Source organism: Taudactylus pleione, unplaced genomic scaffold (genome assembly GCF_031769625.1).
Source record: "Taudactylus pleione unplaced genomic scaffold, aTauple2 ptg000571l, whole genome shotgun sequence".
Taxonomy (NCBI): domain Eukaryota; kingdom Metazoa; phylum Chordata; class Amphibia; order Anura; family Myobatrachidae; genus Taudactylus; species Taudactylus pleione.
This window is the reverse complement of record NW_028284973.1, coordinates 3,788,449-3,800,974: the sequence shown is the minus strand read 5'-3', so window position 1 is coordinate 3,800,974 and position 12,526 is coordinate 3,788,449. Positions and strand designations below refer to the sequence as shown.

General features: G+C 47.8%; 1 protein-coding gene across 1 annotated transcript in view; it reads left to right on the top strand.

Annotated features, from left to right (window-relative positions):
- The window catches only part of DGKB (diacylglycerol kinase beta), a 511,490-nt gene that overhangs the window by 3,495 nt on the left and 495,469 nt on the right, over positions 1 to 12,526 (top strand). The window contains exon 3 of the mRNA XM_088453127.1: positions 4,223 to 4,376. Within this exon, the coding sequence (XP_088309253.1) occupies positions 4,223 to 4,376 (154 nt within the window). The remainder of the gene's footprint in view (positions 1 to 4,222; positions 4,377 to 12,526) is intronic.

The following is a 12,526-nucleotide window of genomic DNA, read 5'->3' as shown; positions in this document are numbered from 1 at the left end:
GATCACCATCGCGACCATCAACCTGGTCGGTCGTTAAGCTGTGGGTGGTAACCCACAGCTTAATGATTGACAAGGAGGTGGCCGTTCAGGATGCAAGCGGCCGCCCTGATTCTGTGCGACCGCTTGCATCTAACGACCGCCTCTGAATGAGGTTCATAATGCCCACAGTAGTAGTGCCCCTTATACATGTTACAACCCACAGTAGTACCCCTTCTACACAATGCCCACACTAGTGCCATTTATACACATAATGCCCACAGTAGATGCTCCCCTTATACAATGCCCACAGTAGAAGTGCCCCTTATACAGTGCCCACAGTGGTAGTGACCCTTACACATAATCACACACAGACACACACATCACTGTACTTACCTGTAGCCTCGCTCCAGCGCCCGCTGCCGTCCAACAGCTCCTTGTCCTCACGTCTCTCCCTACACACACTGCGGGAGCAAGAAGGAGGAACTCAGGAGTGAGCTCCAGCCCCCAGCTGCAGGGAGGGCGCCCACTGGTAACAATATCAGCGTGTACACGGCAAATGGAGAAGGCGGCGGCGCCTATCGAGGGCGGCCCTGAGTGTGAGTATAAGAGAGACCAGGGGAGGGGGAAGATGTAATAAAAAAGGGGGATAGATACAGGATGAAGATGGGGAGATGGTGAAGGGGGGAGGGGGGTTCCATTCCCAGCACATATCCCCACTATCCCTGCCTGCTATTCCCAGCTTATGTCCCAATTATCCCTGCCTGCCATTCCCAGCTTATGTCCCAATTATCCCTGCCTGCCATTCCCAGCTCATGTCCCCATTATCCCTGCCTGCCATTCCCAGCTCATGTCCCCATTATCCCTGCCTGCCATACCCAGCTTATGTCCCCATTATCCCTGCCTGCCATTCCCCAGCTTATGTCCCCATTATCCCTGCCTGCCATTCCCCATCTTATGTCCCCATTATCCCTGCCTGCCATTCGCAGCTTATGTCCCCATTATCCCTGCCTGCCATTCCAAGCTTATGTCCCCATTACCCATGCCTGCCATTCCCAGCTCATGTCCCTATTATACCTGCCTGCCATTCCCAGCTTATGTCCAAATTATCCCTGCCTGCCATTCGCCAGCTTATGTCCCCATTATCCCTACCTACCATTCCCAGCTTATGTCCCCATTATCCCTGCCTGCCATTCCCAGCTTATGTTCCCATTACCCATGCCTGCCATTCCCAGCTCATGTCCCCATTATCCCTGCCTGCCATTCGCAGCTTATGTACCTATTATCCCTGCCTGCCATTCCCAGCTTATGTCCCCATTATCCCTGCCTGCCATTCACCATCTTATGTCCCCATTATCCCTGCCTGCCATTTGCAGCTTATGTCCCTATTATCCCTGCCTGCCATTCCCAGCTTATGTCCCCATTATCCCTGCCTGCCATTCCCAGCTTATGTCACCATTATCCCTGCCTGCCATTCCCAGCTTATGTCACCATTATCCTTGCCTGCCATTCCCAGCTTATGTCCTCATTATCCCTGCCTGCCATTTTAACTACCTTCCATTCCCAGCTCCGCCTCCTACCACCACTGTAGCTGCCTGTCTAATAGCTAAAGCCTCCACGACCACTACTGCTGCTCTCCCAGTCCGGACCTGGCCCTACCCCCTTGAGTCTTAGCAGCCTCCTCCCATTCTGACATCTGTAGTCCGGGCCTGGGGTAAGGGGCGCAGTGAAGCAGTGTCCCACCCTCGTTACGACCCTGTATCTATCTGTCTGTCTATCTATCATATTTAATAATGGCAACTGTGTAATATTTAAATGGATGGCTGTTCACTTTGGACAACCTCGGTTACATGCAGTGGGGTAGAGAACTGTGAGTATGGAGGACAAGGAGGGGCAAGCTGGAGGACCGCAAGTTACTATTATTATTACCAGTTATTTATATAGCGCACAAAAATTCTGCAGCGCGTTACATAGAATATTTGGTCATTATATCAGTCCCTGCCCCAGAGGAGCTTACAATCTATGGCCCTCATTCAGAGCCGTATGCTCTGAGCAGAGCGCACGCTCTGCATGAGGGCCGGGCTCCATTTTCATGGAGCGTCCTCCTGGACGCTCGTATAGCTGTGGGTCACCACCCACAGGCTATACGAGCGTGCATTTTGATGGCCGCGATTGTCGTGACCATCGCGACCATCGAAATTGCGAGCCGGAGCCTGCGGTTGAGGTTTTCAACCGCAAGCTCCGGAGTGATTTTGGCTCTATCAGAGCCAAAATCACTCCCACTGACATCACTAGTGATGTCAGTGGGCCGGCTTCTGACGGGAGGCGTTCCCGTGGGAACGCCCCCGTCAGGGAGGCACGCCCCCGGCACGCCCACCAAAGGGGGCGTGCTGTCAATCAACATTGACAGCACGCCCCCTTTGATCGGACACAACGAGCGAAGGAAAGTCCTTCGCTCGTCGTGTCTGGCGCATGCGCACGATGGAGCTCCCTCCGTCGTGCGCATGCTCAGTGCAGACCATCGACCCACTTGCGAGCGGACAGCCGCTCGCGAGTGGGTCTGAATCAGGCCCTATATTCCCTATCACATGCGCACACACATGTACACTAGGGTTAATTTTTGTTGGGGGTCAATTAACCTACCAGTATATTTTTGTAGTGTGGGAGGAAACCCACGCAAGCACAGCGAGAATATACAAACTCCACACAGTTAGGGCCGTAGTGGCAATCGAACCCACAACCTCAATACTGTGAGGCAGTAATGCTAACCATTACACCATCTGTGCTGCCACAAGTTGAATATCACTGCTGTAGGTTGTCAAAAAGAGTGAAACCTTTTATATGCTATGTATAGTACCTCATGTGCAGGGTGTGGAGGCAGCCATTATTGTTTACATCTGCAGATGATGGAATAAGCCAGTGTTGGCTAACCTTGACACTCCAGCTGTTGTGGAACTATATATCCCAGCAGGCCCTGACACAGTTTTAGCATGCCCTAATAGCAAAACTGTAGCAGTGCATGCTGGGTTATGTAGTTCCATAACAGCTGGAGTGTCAAGGTTAGCCAACACTGGAATAAGCTATCAAAAATACATGATGGAATCGCAGCTGATGATATTTATCTGAAGGTGGGGTATCCGATAAAGGGTATTTAACACAAAAACAACACAATGTAAATGTACTTTCCTGTTGTCTGTATTATCCCTTTAAACAAAACTTTTTTTTTTTTTGGTGTAATTCATTTTTCTTTTATCATTTTAGTTTTAGCAATCTGAGATATGGTGGAAGTTTTAGGAACATTATTATTCATTGCAGTACTCAGTTATTCGTTCGCCCTATCAAAGCAGCGCACCAGTTTTTATAAATGTTCAAATCCATCCTTAATGAAACCCCACTAGAAATCCTTATTTAATGCATCATACACAAAAAACAGGACCAAAATGTTAGTCAGTTACTATGCAGCATGCTCACCAGTGCTGAATATTACACTGCAATCTATTGCTCTACTGCTGAACTCACCTGTCGCTAATCACGCAGACATTAAAGCGGCATACACACACACGACGATTTTTTGCACGATTATCGTTTGAAAAAATCGTTCACTTTCTGAGTCAAACGATGAACGATTATCGTTCATGCGCGCTCACGTTTGTAGTTTGTAGTTCAGTCAGACTTGTCAACTGAACGATTTTGATTAAGGGAATATGCAAAAATCGTTTGTAGTTCAAAAAAATCGTTCATTACACTTTAAAAAAATCTGACAGATAATCTGACAGAAAATCGTTCATAAAATCGTTGGTAACAAAATCGTTGTGTGTGTATGCAGCTTAATGGTGCATACACACGATCAGATTTTTCCTTCAGATATGAACGATAACGATTTAAAAATCGTTCAGTCGTTCATATCTGAAGGAAAATCGTTCATATCTGACATGCCTGAACGATGGACGATCAACGATGCGCGTTCCCGTTTGTCAGATAACGATATCTGACATCTGATGGGTTTGCAGTCAGACTTGGACGATTCCATTCATTTTAATGCAGTCAAAAATCGTTCAATCGTTCAAATCGTTCAAAACTTTGGTAAAATCGTTCAAATTGTTCAAATCGTTCATCTGACAAATCTGACAAGTCTGACAAATCTGACCGTGTGTACGCTCCATAACATGCCATTTATGGCGCAGGTAATCAGAGTCTGTGGCAGGGAGAACCCTACGTCCTATCTAAACGTGATTCTCATTTTTAGGCAATCGACTTTGAAGGTTTCCAGCTGTTCATGAAAACTTTTCTGGAGGTGGAGCTGCCGATTGAATTCTGCAAACACCTGTTCATGTCCTTCAGTAACAGATTCCACCACCCCAGTCCTTCCATGCAGAGCAAATCTCAACTACTGTCTGGAGGTAGGTAGTGGCCATGTCAATCAGAGGGAGACATTGCTATTAAATGGATGCTGGTATTCTCATAAGCAGAGTATTTGTGTTTTGATTGATGGACATTTGAAGTAAACTTAGCATATGGAAGCAAGAACTAATTGCCTGGGATTGTACAGCATTTAGGGGTCTATGTACTAAGCAGTGTTAAGAGAGTGAAAAGTGACAGAGTGAAAAGCCAGCCAATCAGCTCCCAACTGTCATCTCACAGGCTGTGTTTGAAAAATGACAGTTGGGAGCTGATTGACTGGCACCTTATCACTTTTCACTCTGTCTGTTATCACTGCTTAGTAAATAGACCCCTTAGTCAGCAGTTGGCGATGTAGAACATTATCATTTATTTAAGGCAGTGGCTTTCAACTACAGTCCTTAAGTGCCCCCAACAGGTCATGTTTACTGGATTTCTTTAATCATGCACAGGTGAGTTGATCTGCAGTATATTGCTGGGTCAGTAATTATCCTACCTGTTTCCACAGACAGAAATCTTGAAAACATAACCTGATGAGGGTTACTTGAGGCCTGCAGATGAAAGCCACTGATTTAAAGGAATGTTAAATTTTTTTCAAATTCATGTCTTTCAATTGACTACAAGTGGTATATTTACTAAAGTGAGAGTTTTTAGAAGTGGACAGTTAACCAAATAATTGCGCTACACTGGGTAGTGTTATGGATCAAAATGAAGGTTTGGTTTATAAACAATTTTAATAAGAATAAAAACATACATTTAAAAAGATCATCACTTAATCATACAAATAAATTACAAATTAATAATACAACAAATAATAATTCCAGCTAATTTAGTTAGCCCAAAAGAAAAAAGTAAAAAATTTAAAAATAAGGTTATTGAGAAACACCTGCTGTTTGTTTCTAATTTTCAATGCTTGTTTAATGTGTATCCCCTTTGTATAGAATGTATCAACTCCACTGACAATTAATCATACCAGCAGCATAAAGTCAGACATAAGGCACATTTGATAATTAAATACTTTGGAACGGGATAACTTTTTCCTCCTCCCCACTTTGGAGTTCCAGCGTCTGGGTCACTGGCTATGCACAAGCTCAGTGACAATCAAGGTGCTCACTCAGTTATGTAAACACCGGGAGATATCTGCAGTGTTTGCACAGTAAATAGATATTTCGGGGAGCAAATCTCAACCCTAAACTAACACAGTCACATGCAGATTGACTCAATCGGAGGGCGCAATAGTGTAGATGGAGGAGGTAAATCCTCAATAGTCTATTCAAACTTACTGCGTCCTGACCGAACCTGCAATGTGTTCCAGCTGGAATCGCCAATGCGTCGTGAAGAAGGGGGGAGTAATCCTTCCCTTCGGCAAGTGTGCCTTTCTGTATCTATTGGGAATCCCTTTAGGCAGGCGTCTGTATTTTAGCAGCACCTGTAGCGTGTTCCAGACGGGTATGCCGAGGCATCGTAAGGGAGCGGAGACCAGTGTATCTTGCTGAGTCTCTTTAAAAATTCCGTTGAGGCGGATGTCTGTAGCTGGTAAATGCCGGTGTTTGGTGCAGGGAAAATGCTCAGGTAGAACCCAGGTTCTAACGCGTTCCCATCAATCATGAAGGTTCATCAGAGGATCAAGATTTTACCCATAGCAACCAATCAGATCTGGCTATTATCTTATAGAAGGTGCCAGTTACATGTTAAGTAGAATCTGAGAATCTGATTGGTCGCTATGGGCAACATCTCCACTTCTAAAAACTCTCACTTTACTAAATATACCCCAAGACTTAAAAATAACTCTAGTTAGTCCTCAATGTCCATGTTGAAAATTAGGCATAAAGTAGTTTGTAACCTATCTACTTGTAAGCTGGAGCTGTGAGTCCACACATATCATCCTTATCAGTGACGTGCGGTGAAGTCAATGGCTAGGGAGGCACACATGGAGATGGGTCTGAGTGCTGGGAGCCTGTCTCACCCCCTATTCACTGTAGCTCTCCCCTCACTACACTAAGCTTCAGTGTCCAATGATTCTCCTACCTGCATCACTGTGTCTTCTCATGCTGCTGCAGATTGAGGCTAGCTCTGATCTCTAAACACTGCATTGCACTTCCTGGTCACATGACACATCCAAGGTGTCTATCAGTGCTCAAGGCATGCCCCCCATACTCAGAGGCATGCCTCTATTAGCTCTCTTTCTGTGCAGCTTACAGCTTACCCAGTCCAGAGCTCTGCAAGCAGTGTCTGACTTTATAGAAGCGAGGCTGAGCTGTTGCTGCCTCATCTTTCGTCTCCTTGCAGTTCCAGGGAGCTCCACAGAGCTGGTGAGTGTTAACTATAAAAATTATTAAATAAAAACAAAGAAGATGTTTTATAAGTTATAAATATCTTCTTTGTATTATTCTAATCATTTTTATATCAAATCTCCGGAGTATGACAGGGGTGGCTCTGCTCTGATCCTTATGCACTATATAACAGCAACTCTCAAACTCTGGGTCGCGACCCCAAAGTGGGTCGTGATCATCTCAGCATAGGGTCGCGAATAAACATGGGTGCAGGGTGAGGACCCCTCGGATTTCACAGCCAGTGATCTCTGGAGTCTGAAACCAGTTGAACTGTCTGTTACTTCAGACTCCTCGGATCACTGGCTGAGAGATTAGCAACCCCGCCCCCAACCCAGTGCTCAGGATCTCCTGTACTCCCACCCAGCAGCAGTCAGCAGTCCCGTCCCTACCCCAGTGCTCAGCGTCTCCTGGCCCCCCTGCAATAGTAGCTGACACACAAGCAGCCAGCAGTGGATAGACTCAGAGGAGCCAGCTCTCTAAAGGCTGGTGTGTACGACCTAGCGACGGGATCTGGCACCGGAGTGACAGCGGAGGCTAACGATATTGCCCGTTGGACTTGCATGCAGGACGGGTACACACTACACGATGTGCCCGATATGTCGCTCTGTGCCAGATCAGATGACATATCATCTAGTGTGTACCTAGCTTTAGGGGGAGATTTAATAAAGCACCAACCAATCAGCTCCTAATTGCCATCTTTCAAACTGTAAACATTGTATCTTTCTCCAAGCTTTATTAAATTTCCCCCTTAGTGAAGGTGTGAAGATGTTCTTAAGTACTGTAAGTACAGCCTGGGGGGAAATATGTGAGGATTGGTGTGGAGGCAAAAGAAACAGCTGGAAGGAGGAAGGAGGAGGAGGAAGGAGAGGAGCACTGAGCACAGACCCTGTGAAGGAACAGGGGAGCACAGTGCGGGATGTGAAGGGGGAACAGAAAAAAAAACATTTATTAAACAGCCTGTCACCCACTGCCACCCCTGTCGCCCACTGCCACCCCCTGCAACCCACTCCCTAAGCCTGTCACCTACTGCCTCCCGTGTGAACTGCCTCCCCAGTCACCCACTGCCACCCTCTGCCTCTTCCTGCCAGACACTACCTTCCTCTATCACCCACTGCCACCCTCTGAATCTTCCTGCCACCCTATGTCTCCCGCTGCCTCTCCTTGCCACCCACTGCCTCCTCCTGTTACCCTCTACCTCCTACATCGCCCTTTACCCCCCACTGTCTCCCCAGTCACTCTCCTTGCAGGGACAGAGGGCCTGATTCAGACCCGGTCGCAAGCACTCTGCACTCGCAACCGGATCGATGGTGGGCCAGTGCGCATGCGCGAGACCCAGATAGCGATGGGCACTCCGTCACTCTGGGTCTCGCAACAAAGGGGACGAGCTGTCACTCAACATCGACAGCTCGCCCCCTTTGTTGCGAGACCTTTGGTAGGCGGGAGGTGAGATTGTAGCAAACCCCATGATAAATTGAAGTTTCAAACACACCACCTCCTGAGCTGCGAGTTTGGCAGAAACACAGATCAGTGTGATTTGTGTATGTTTCTGCATGTTAACACTATTTGAAGGGTTAATATTTAAAAAAAATGACGTAGGGTCCCCCCCCCAAAAGCATAACCAACCCCGGACTACACAGGCAGTCCTGGCTCCTAAAGAACATGGAAATAAACGGGTAGGGTTCCCCTGTAATTTAGGAACCAGCACCTGGCGGCAGGGCCAGTGCTGGTTTTAAATATAGGGGAAAAAAATGTGTAGGAGCCCCCCTATATTTAAAACCAGCACTGGACCCAAACCGACCGCGGTGTAATGTGACACCCAGTAGACCCTATCACCGGGTCTCCAGGGTCAAAGCATTTACACTCCAAGCTGGTCAGCCCAAGCCGGGGATCTCAGGGGAGGTGGGGACCCCCCAAGAAGGGGTCCTCCCTCTCCCGAAACCCCAGGCTTAGGCTGAAGCCGGGGCTCTTCCCCGCACCCCTGAAGCGGTTGGTACAGGGGTAATAATGGTGAAAATAGTTCAAAACTAGGGATGTGCGCCGGACCATTTTTGCCGGATTTGGATTTGGATTTGGTTCTAATTCGTCGTCCGGCTTTGGATTTGGATTTGGATTTGCCAAACTGCGGTGACTGGCTTTGGATTTGGATTTGGATTTGGATTTTTTTACAAAAATTGACAAAAAAAGCTAAAATCACATAAATTGGTCTTTTTTTTCTTCCTAGAGTATTATTAACCTCAATAACATTAATTTCCAGTCAATTTAGACCATATCACAGCTTATAATATTGTTTTCAACATTATTGGCCAAAGGTTGCAGTGAGCTGACTGGTTACTAAGCGACAAAGCAGCGGCACAACGACACAGACACCACAGTATAAAGCACATCTATGACACATTGCCACACAGCAGTGGCAGAAATGAAAAGTAGTGCACCCACCCAGTGGGGTACGGCCAGCAGAGTCACAGTACTTGTTTACAAAGTGGGCTACGGCCCTAGGAGTCACAGTGCACAATCTTATTAGCATTACACCGCACATAGGGCCTGATTCACATTAGACACAAAGTAGTGTCTCTTATTTATGTTACGACACACAGTAGTGCCCCTTTTACACAATGCCCACAGTAGTGACCCTTTTACACAATGCCCACAGTAGCGGTGTCCCTTACACAATGTCCCCCAGCAGTGGTGCCCCCTATGCAGTCCCCTTAGTAGTAGGGTCCACTATGCAGTGCCCCCAGTAGAATGCCCCCCAGTAGTATGCCCCCCATTAGCAGGCCCCCCCAGTAGTATGTCCCCCATTAGCAGGCCCCCCCAGTAGTATGCCCCCCATTAGCATGCCACCCAGTAGTATGCCCCCCCAGTAGTATGGCTCCCCCAGTAGTAGGCTGCCCCAGTAGCAGGCCCCCCCAGTAGTAGGCTGCTCCAGTAGTAGCCCCCCCTGTAGTATGGGCCCCCCCTGTAGTATGGCCCCCCCTGTAGTAGGCCCCCCCAGTAGTATGGCCCCCCCAGTAGCAGGCCCCTCAGTAGTATGGCCCCCCCAGTAGCAGACCCCCCCCAGTAGTATAGCCCCCCCCAGTAGCAGGCCCCTCTGTAGTATGGCCCCCCCAGTAGTATAGCCCCGCCCAGTAGTGCAGACCCCCCCAGTAGTATAGCCCCCCCCCAGTAGCAGGCCCCTCTGTAGTATGGCCCCCCAATAGTGCAGATCCCCCCCAGTAGTATGGCCCCCCCCAGTAGCAGACCCCCCCCAGTAGTATAGCCCCCCCCAGTAGCAGGCCCCTCTGTAGTATGGCCCCCCCAGTAGTATTGCCCCCCCCAGTAGCAGACCCCCCCCAGTAGTGCAGACCCCCCCCAGTAGCGCCCCCGGACCTTTGACAAGTAAAAAAATAAAACTTACCTGTATCCCCGCTCCCGCGCCGTCCGCTCTGTCACACGCTGAGGAGGGAGCCGGAAGACGGAGCTCATGTGTGAGCTCCAGCCGGCTCCCTCCGTGCAGCAGCCAATGAGAGTCTGTGTGACTCTCATTGGCTGCTGTAACAAACACACAGCTGCCGCTGGCGGCTGTGTGTCTGTGTCTGTGTAGGGCAGAGCGCTATCACTGCGCTCTGCCCTACACGCGAGGAGACTTGATGTCGGATTCTCTAGTGAGAATCCGACATCAGGCGGCCGCCGTTCGGCCCCGAACGGGGATCCGAGTCAGGCGGTGAACACCCGAACAGGGTTCGGGTGGACTCGGATCCCCAATGTTCGGAGCGGTTCGGATTCCACAGAATCCGAACCGCTCATCTCTATTCAAAACTATTGTATTTTACTGTGGAACTACAGGTGCCAGCAAGCCTACCCTTTTGCACTTGTGGAACTACAAGTGCCAGCAGGTGGTGGCACCCAATCCCCCACTGTAAAATAAATAGTTAATAAAACACAGTACACACACACCGTCTAAAGTACAACTTTATTACATTCACCTACCTCACACACATACTTACCTGCTGCCAGATGTTCATGTCCACTTCTCCTGTAGAATCCACGGGTATACCTGTAAAAAAAAGATCCCATACTCACCTACATCCTGGCGCCAGTCTCCGTAGCATCCCTGGTCATGGCAAAAAAAAAAACTAGTGACCCGACCAGACACTTTACATTAGCGGTGTATGTGTGTGACCACAAACACCGCTAACCGGCTCCTGACTGCTCATTGAGAACTGTCAGGAGCCAGCAGCCAATCAGCGGCCGCTAACTGCAGAGCGGCTGCTGATTGGCTCCGGCTCCTGACTGACTGACCAGCCCATGTAGGAACTGTCAGGAGCCGGAGCCAATCAGCGGCCGCTCTACAGTTAGCGCGTTTTCCATGGGTTTGTATAAATTTTTTACCATTTTATCATAGGTGACCATATTAACTTTTGTTATCGGGCCCAGAAATATCTAGTTGTTCCCCTGATTGTTAGTCTCTTATTTTGATGCACGGATACTGTCGCATCTGCATCTGGTTGCGCCATTTTCTTGAGTGTGTTCACCAAAGAATCAATACTATAAAGGGTATAAAGAGTAGCAGTCTGCCCTCATTTCATGCCACCCCTGCTGCCTACTTCTCTGCAAATGCCCCCGGTTTTGCTCCATAACTGCTTACCCACGCACTTTGGCAGAAGTGTACCACTGCAATACAAGGGACAAGATTTCGCCAAAGATAGTTTTGCACCGAGCCGCCGACATTTCCAGCTTCCGAACACCTCCGTATTTTTATTTTTTTTATTCCTGTGATATTCTAAAAATGACTTCTATATATATCCCCCTACCGTGATTTAGCCTTTATACACATCATTATTTGCAGTGTCTCTCTGCAAATTGAGCTATAGAAATGTCAAGTCAGTAACGTCAGCTGAACAATACCATAAGCGCTGTTTTTATAATGACAGCTCGGGGCTCCGGCAAAGGAGCCAGCAACTTTTTTGTTTGATCAGTCGCTCCCTGAGCTCTACAGAAAATGAATTCCAATCTGAACTCTTTTTCAGTGCAGAAGCTCCTGACTGTCTCAGCATTAAAGGAAGTTCCACCGATGTCACAATATGATCTCTCATGTAACAGTAGCTGTTCATTTTGGCACTTTACATCCATTTCTGGGGCTAAATCACACACTTAAAAAAAAAAATCACACTAAAAAAAAAATCAAATTAAAAATTGTCTGCTAGTAATTGTGTGATTTAGCCGCAGACACACAACATCGATTTAGATCGGTTTAAAATTAATTGAAATCGACCTTTAGTAAATAGTGTCTTATTACAGTATTTAAGGCCTCCCCTAAAAATATATTTTTTACTGACTCCATAAATGTAACTTTTTGATGCTGTTTACCAGCTTAATAATAAGTTAAGCAAGATAGAAATAAAATAGTTAAAGGTTCAATACAATAGAAGAAAAACACTTGTAGGTGCTTCATTGAGAGCCTTCAATGAGACCATCGCGACCATCGGGCTTGCGACGGAGACCCTGCGGTAGGGTCTCGCTGCCGCGAGCCCTGGAGTGATTTTGGCTCTATCAGAGCCAATATCACTCCCACTGACATCACTAGTGATGTCAGTGGGGCCGGCTTCAAACGGTAGGCGTTCCCGTGGGAACGCCTCCGTCAATCAACATCGACAGCACGCCCCCTTTGGTGCGAGACCCGGAGCGACGGAGAGCCCGTCGCTATCCGGGTCTCGCGCATGCGCACGACGGAGCTCCCTCCGTCGTGCGCATGCGCAGTGGGGCAACATTGACCCGCTTGTCCTTTATTATTATTATTATTATTATTATTATTATTATTATTATATTTGTTGCTAAGTGAT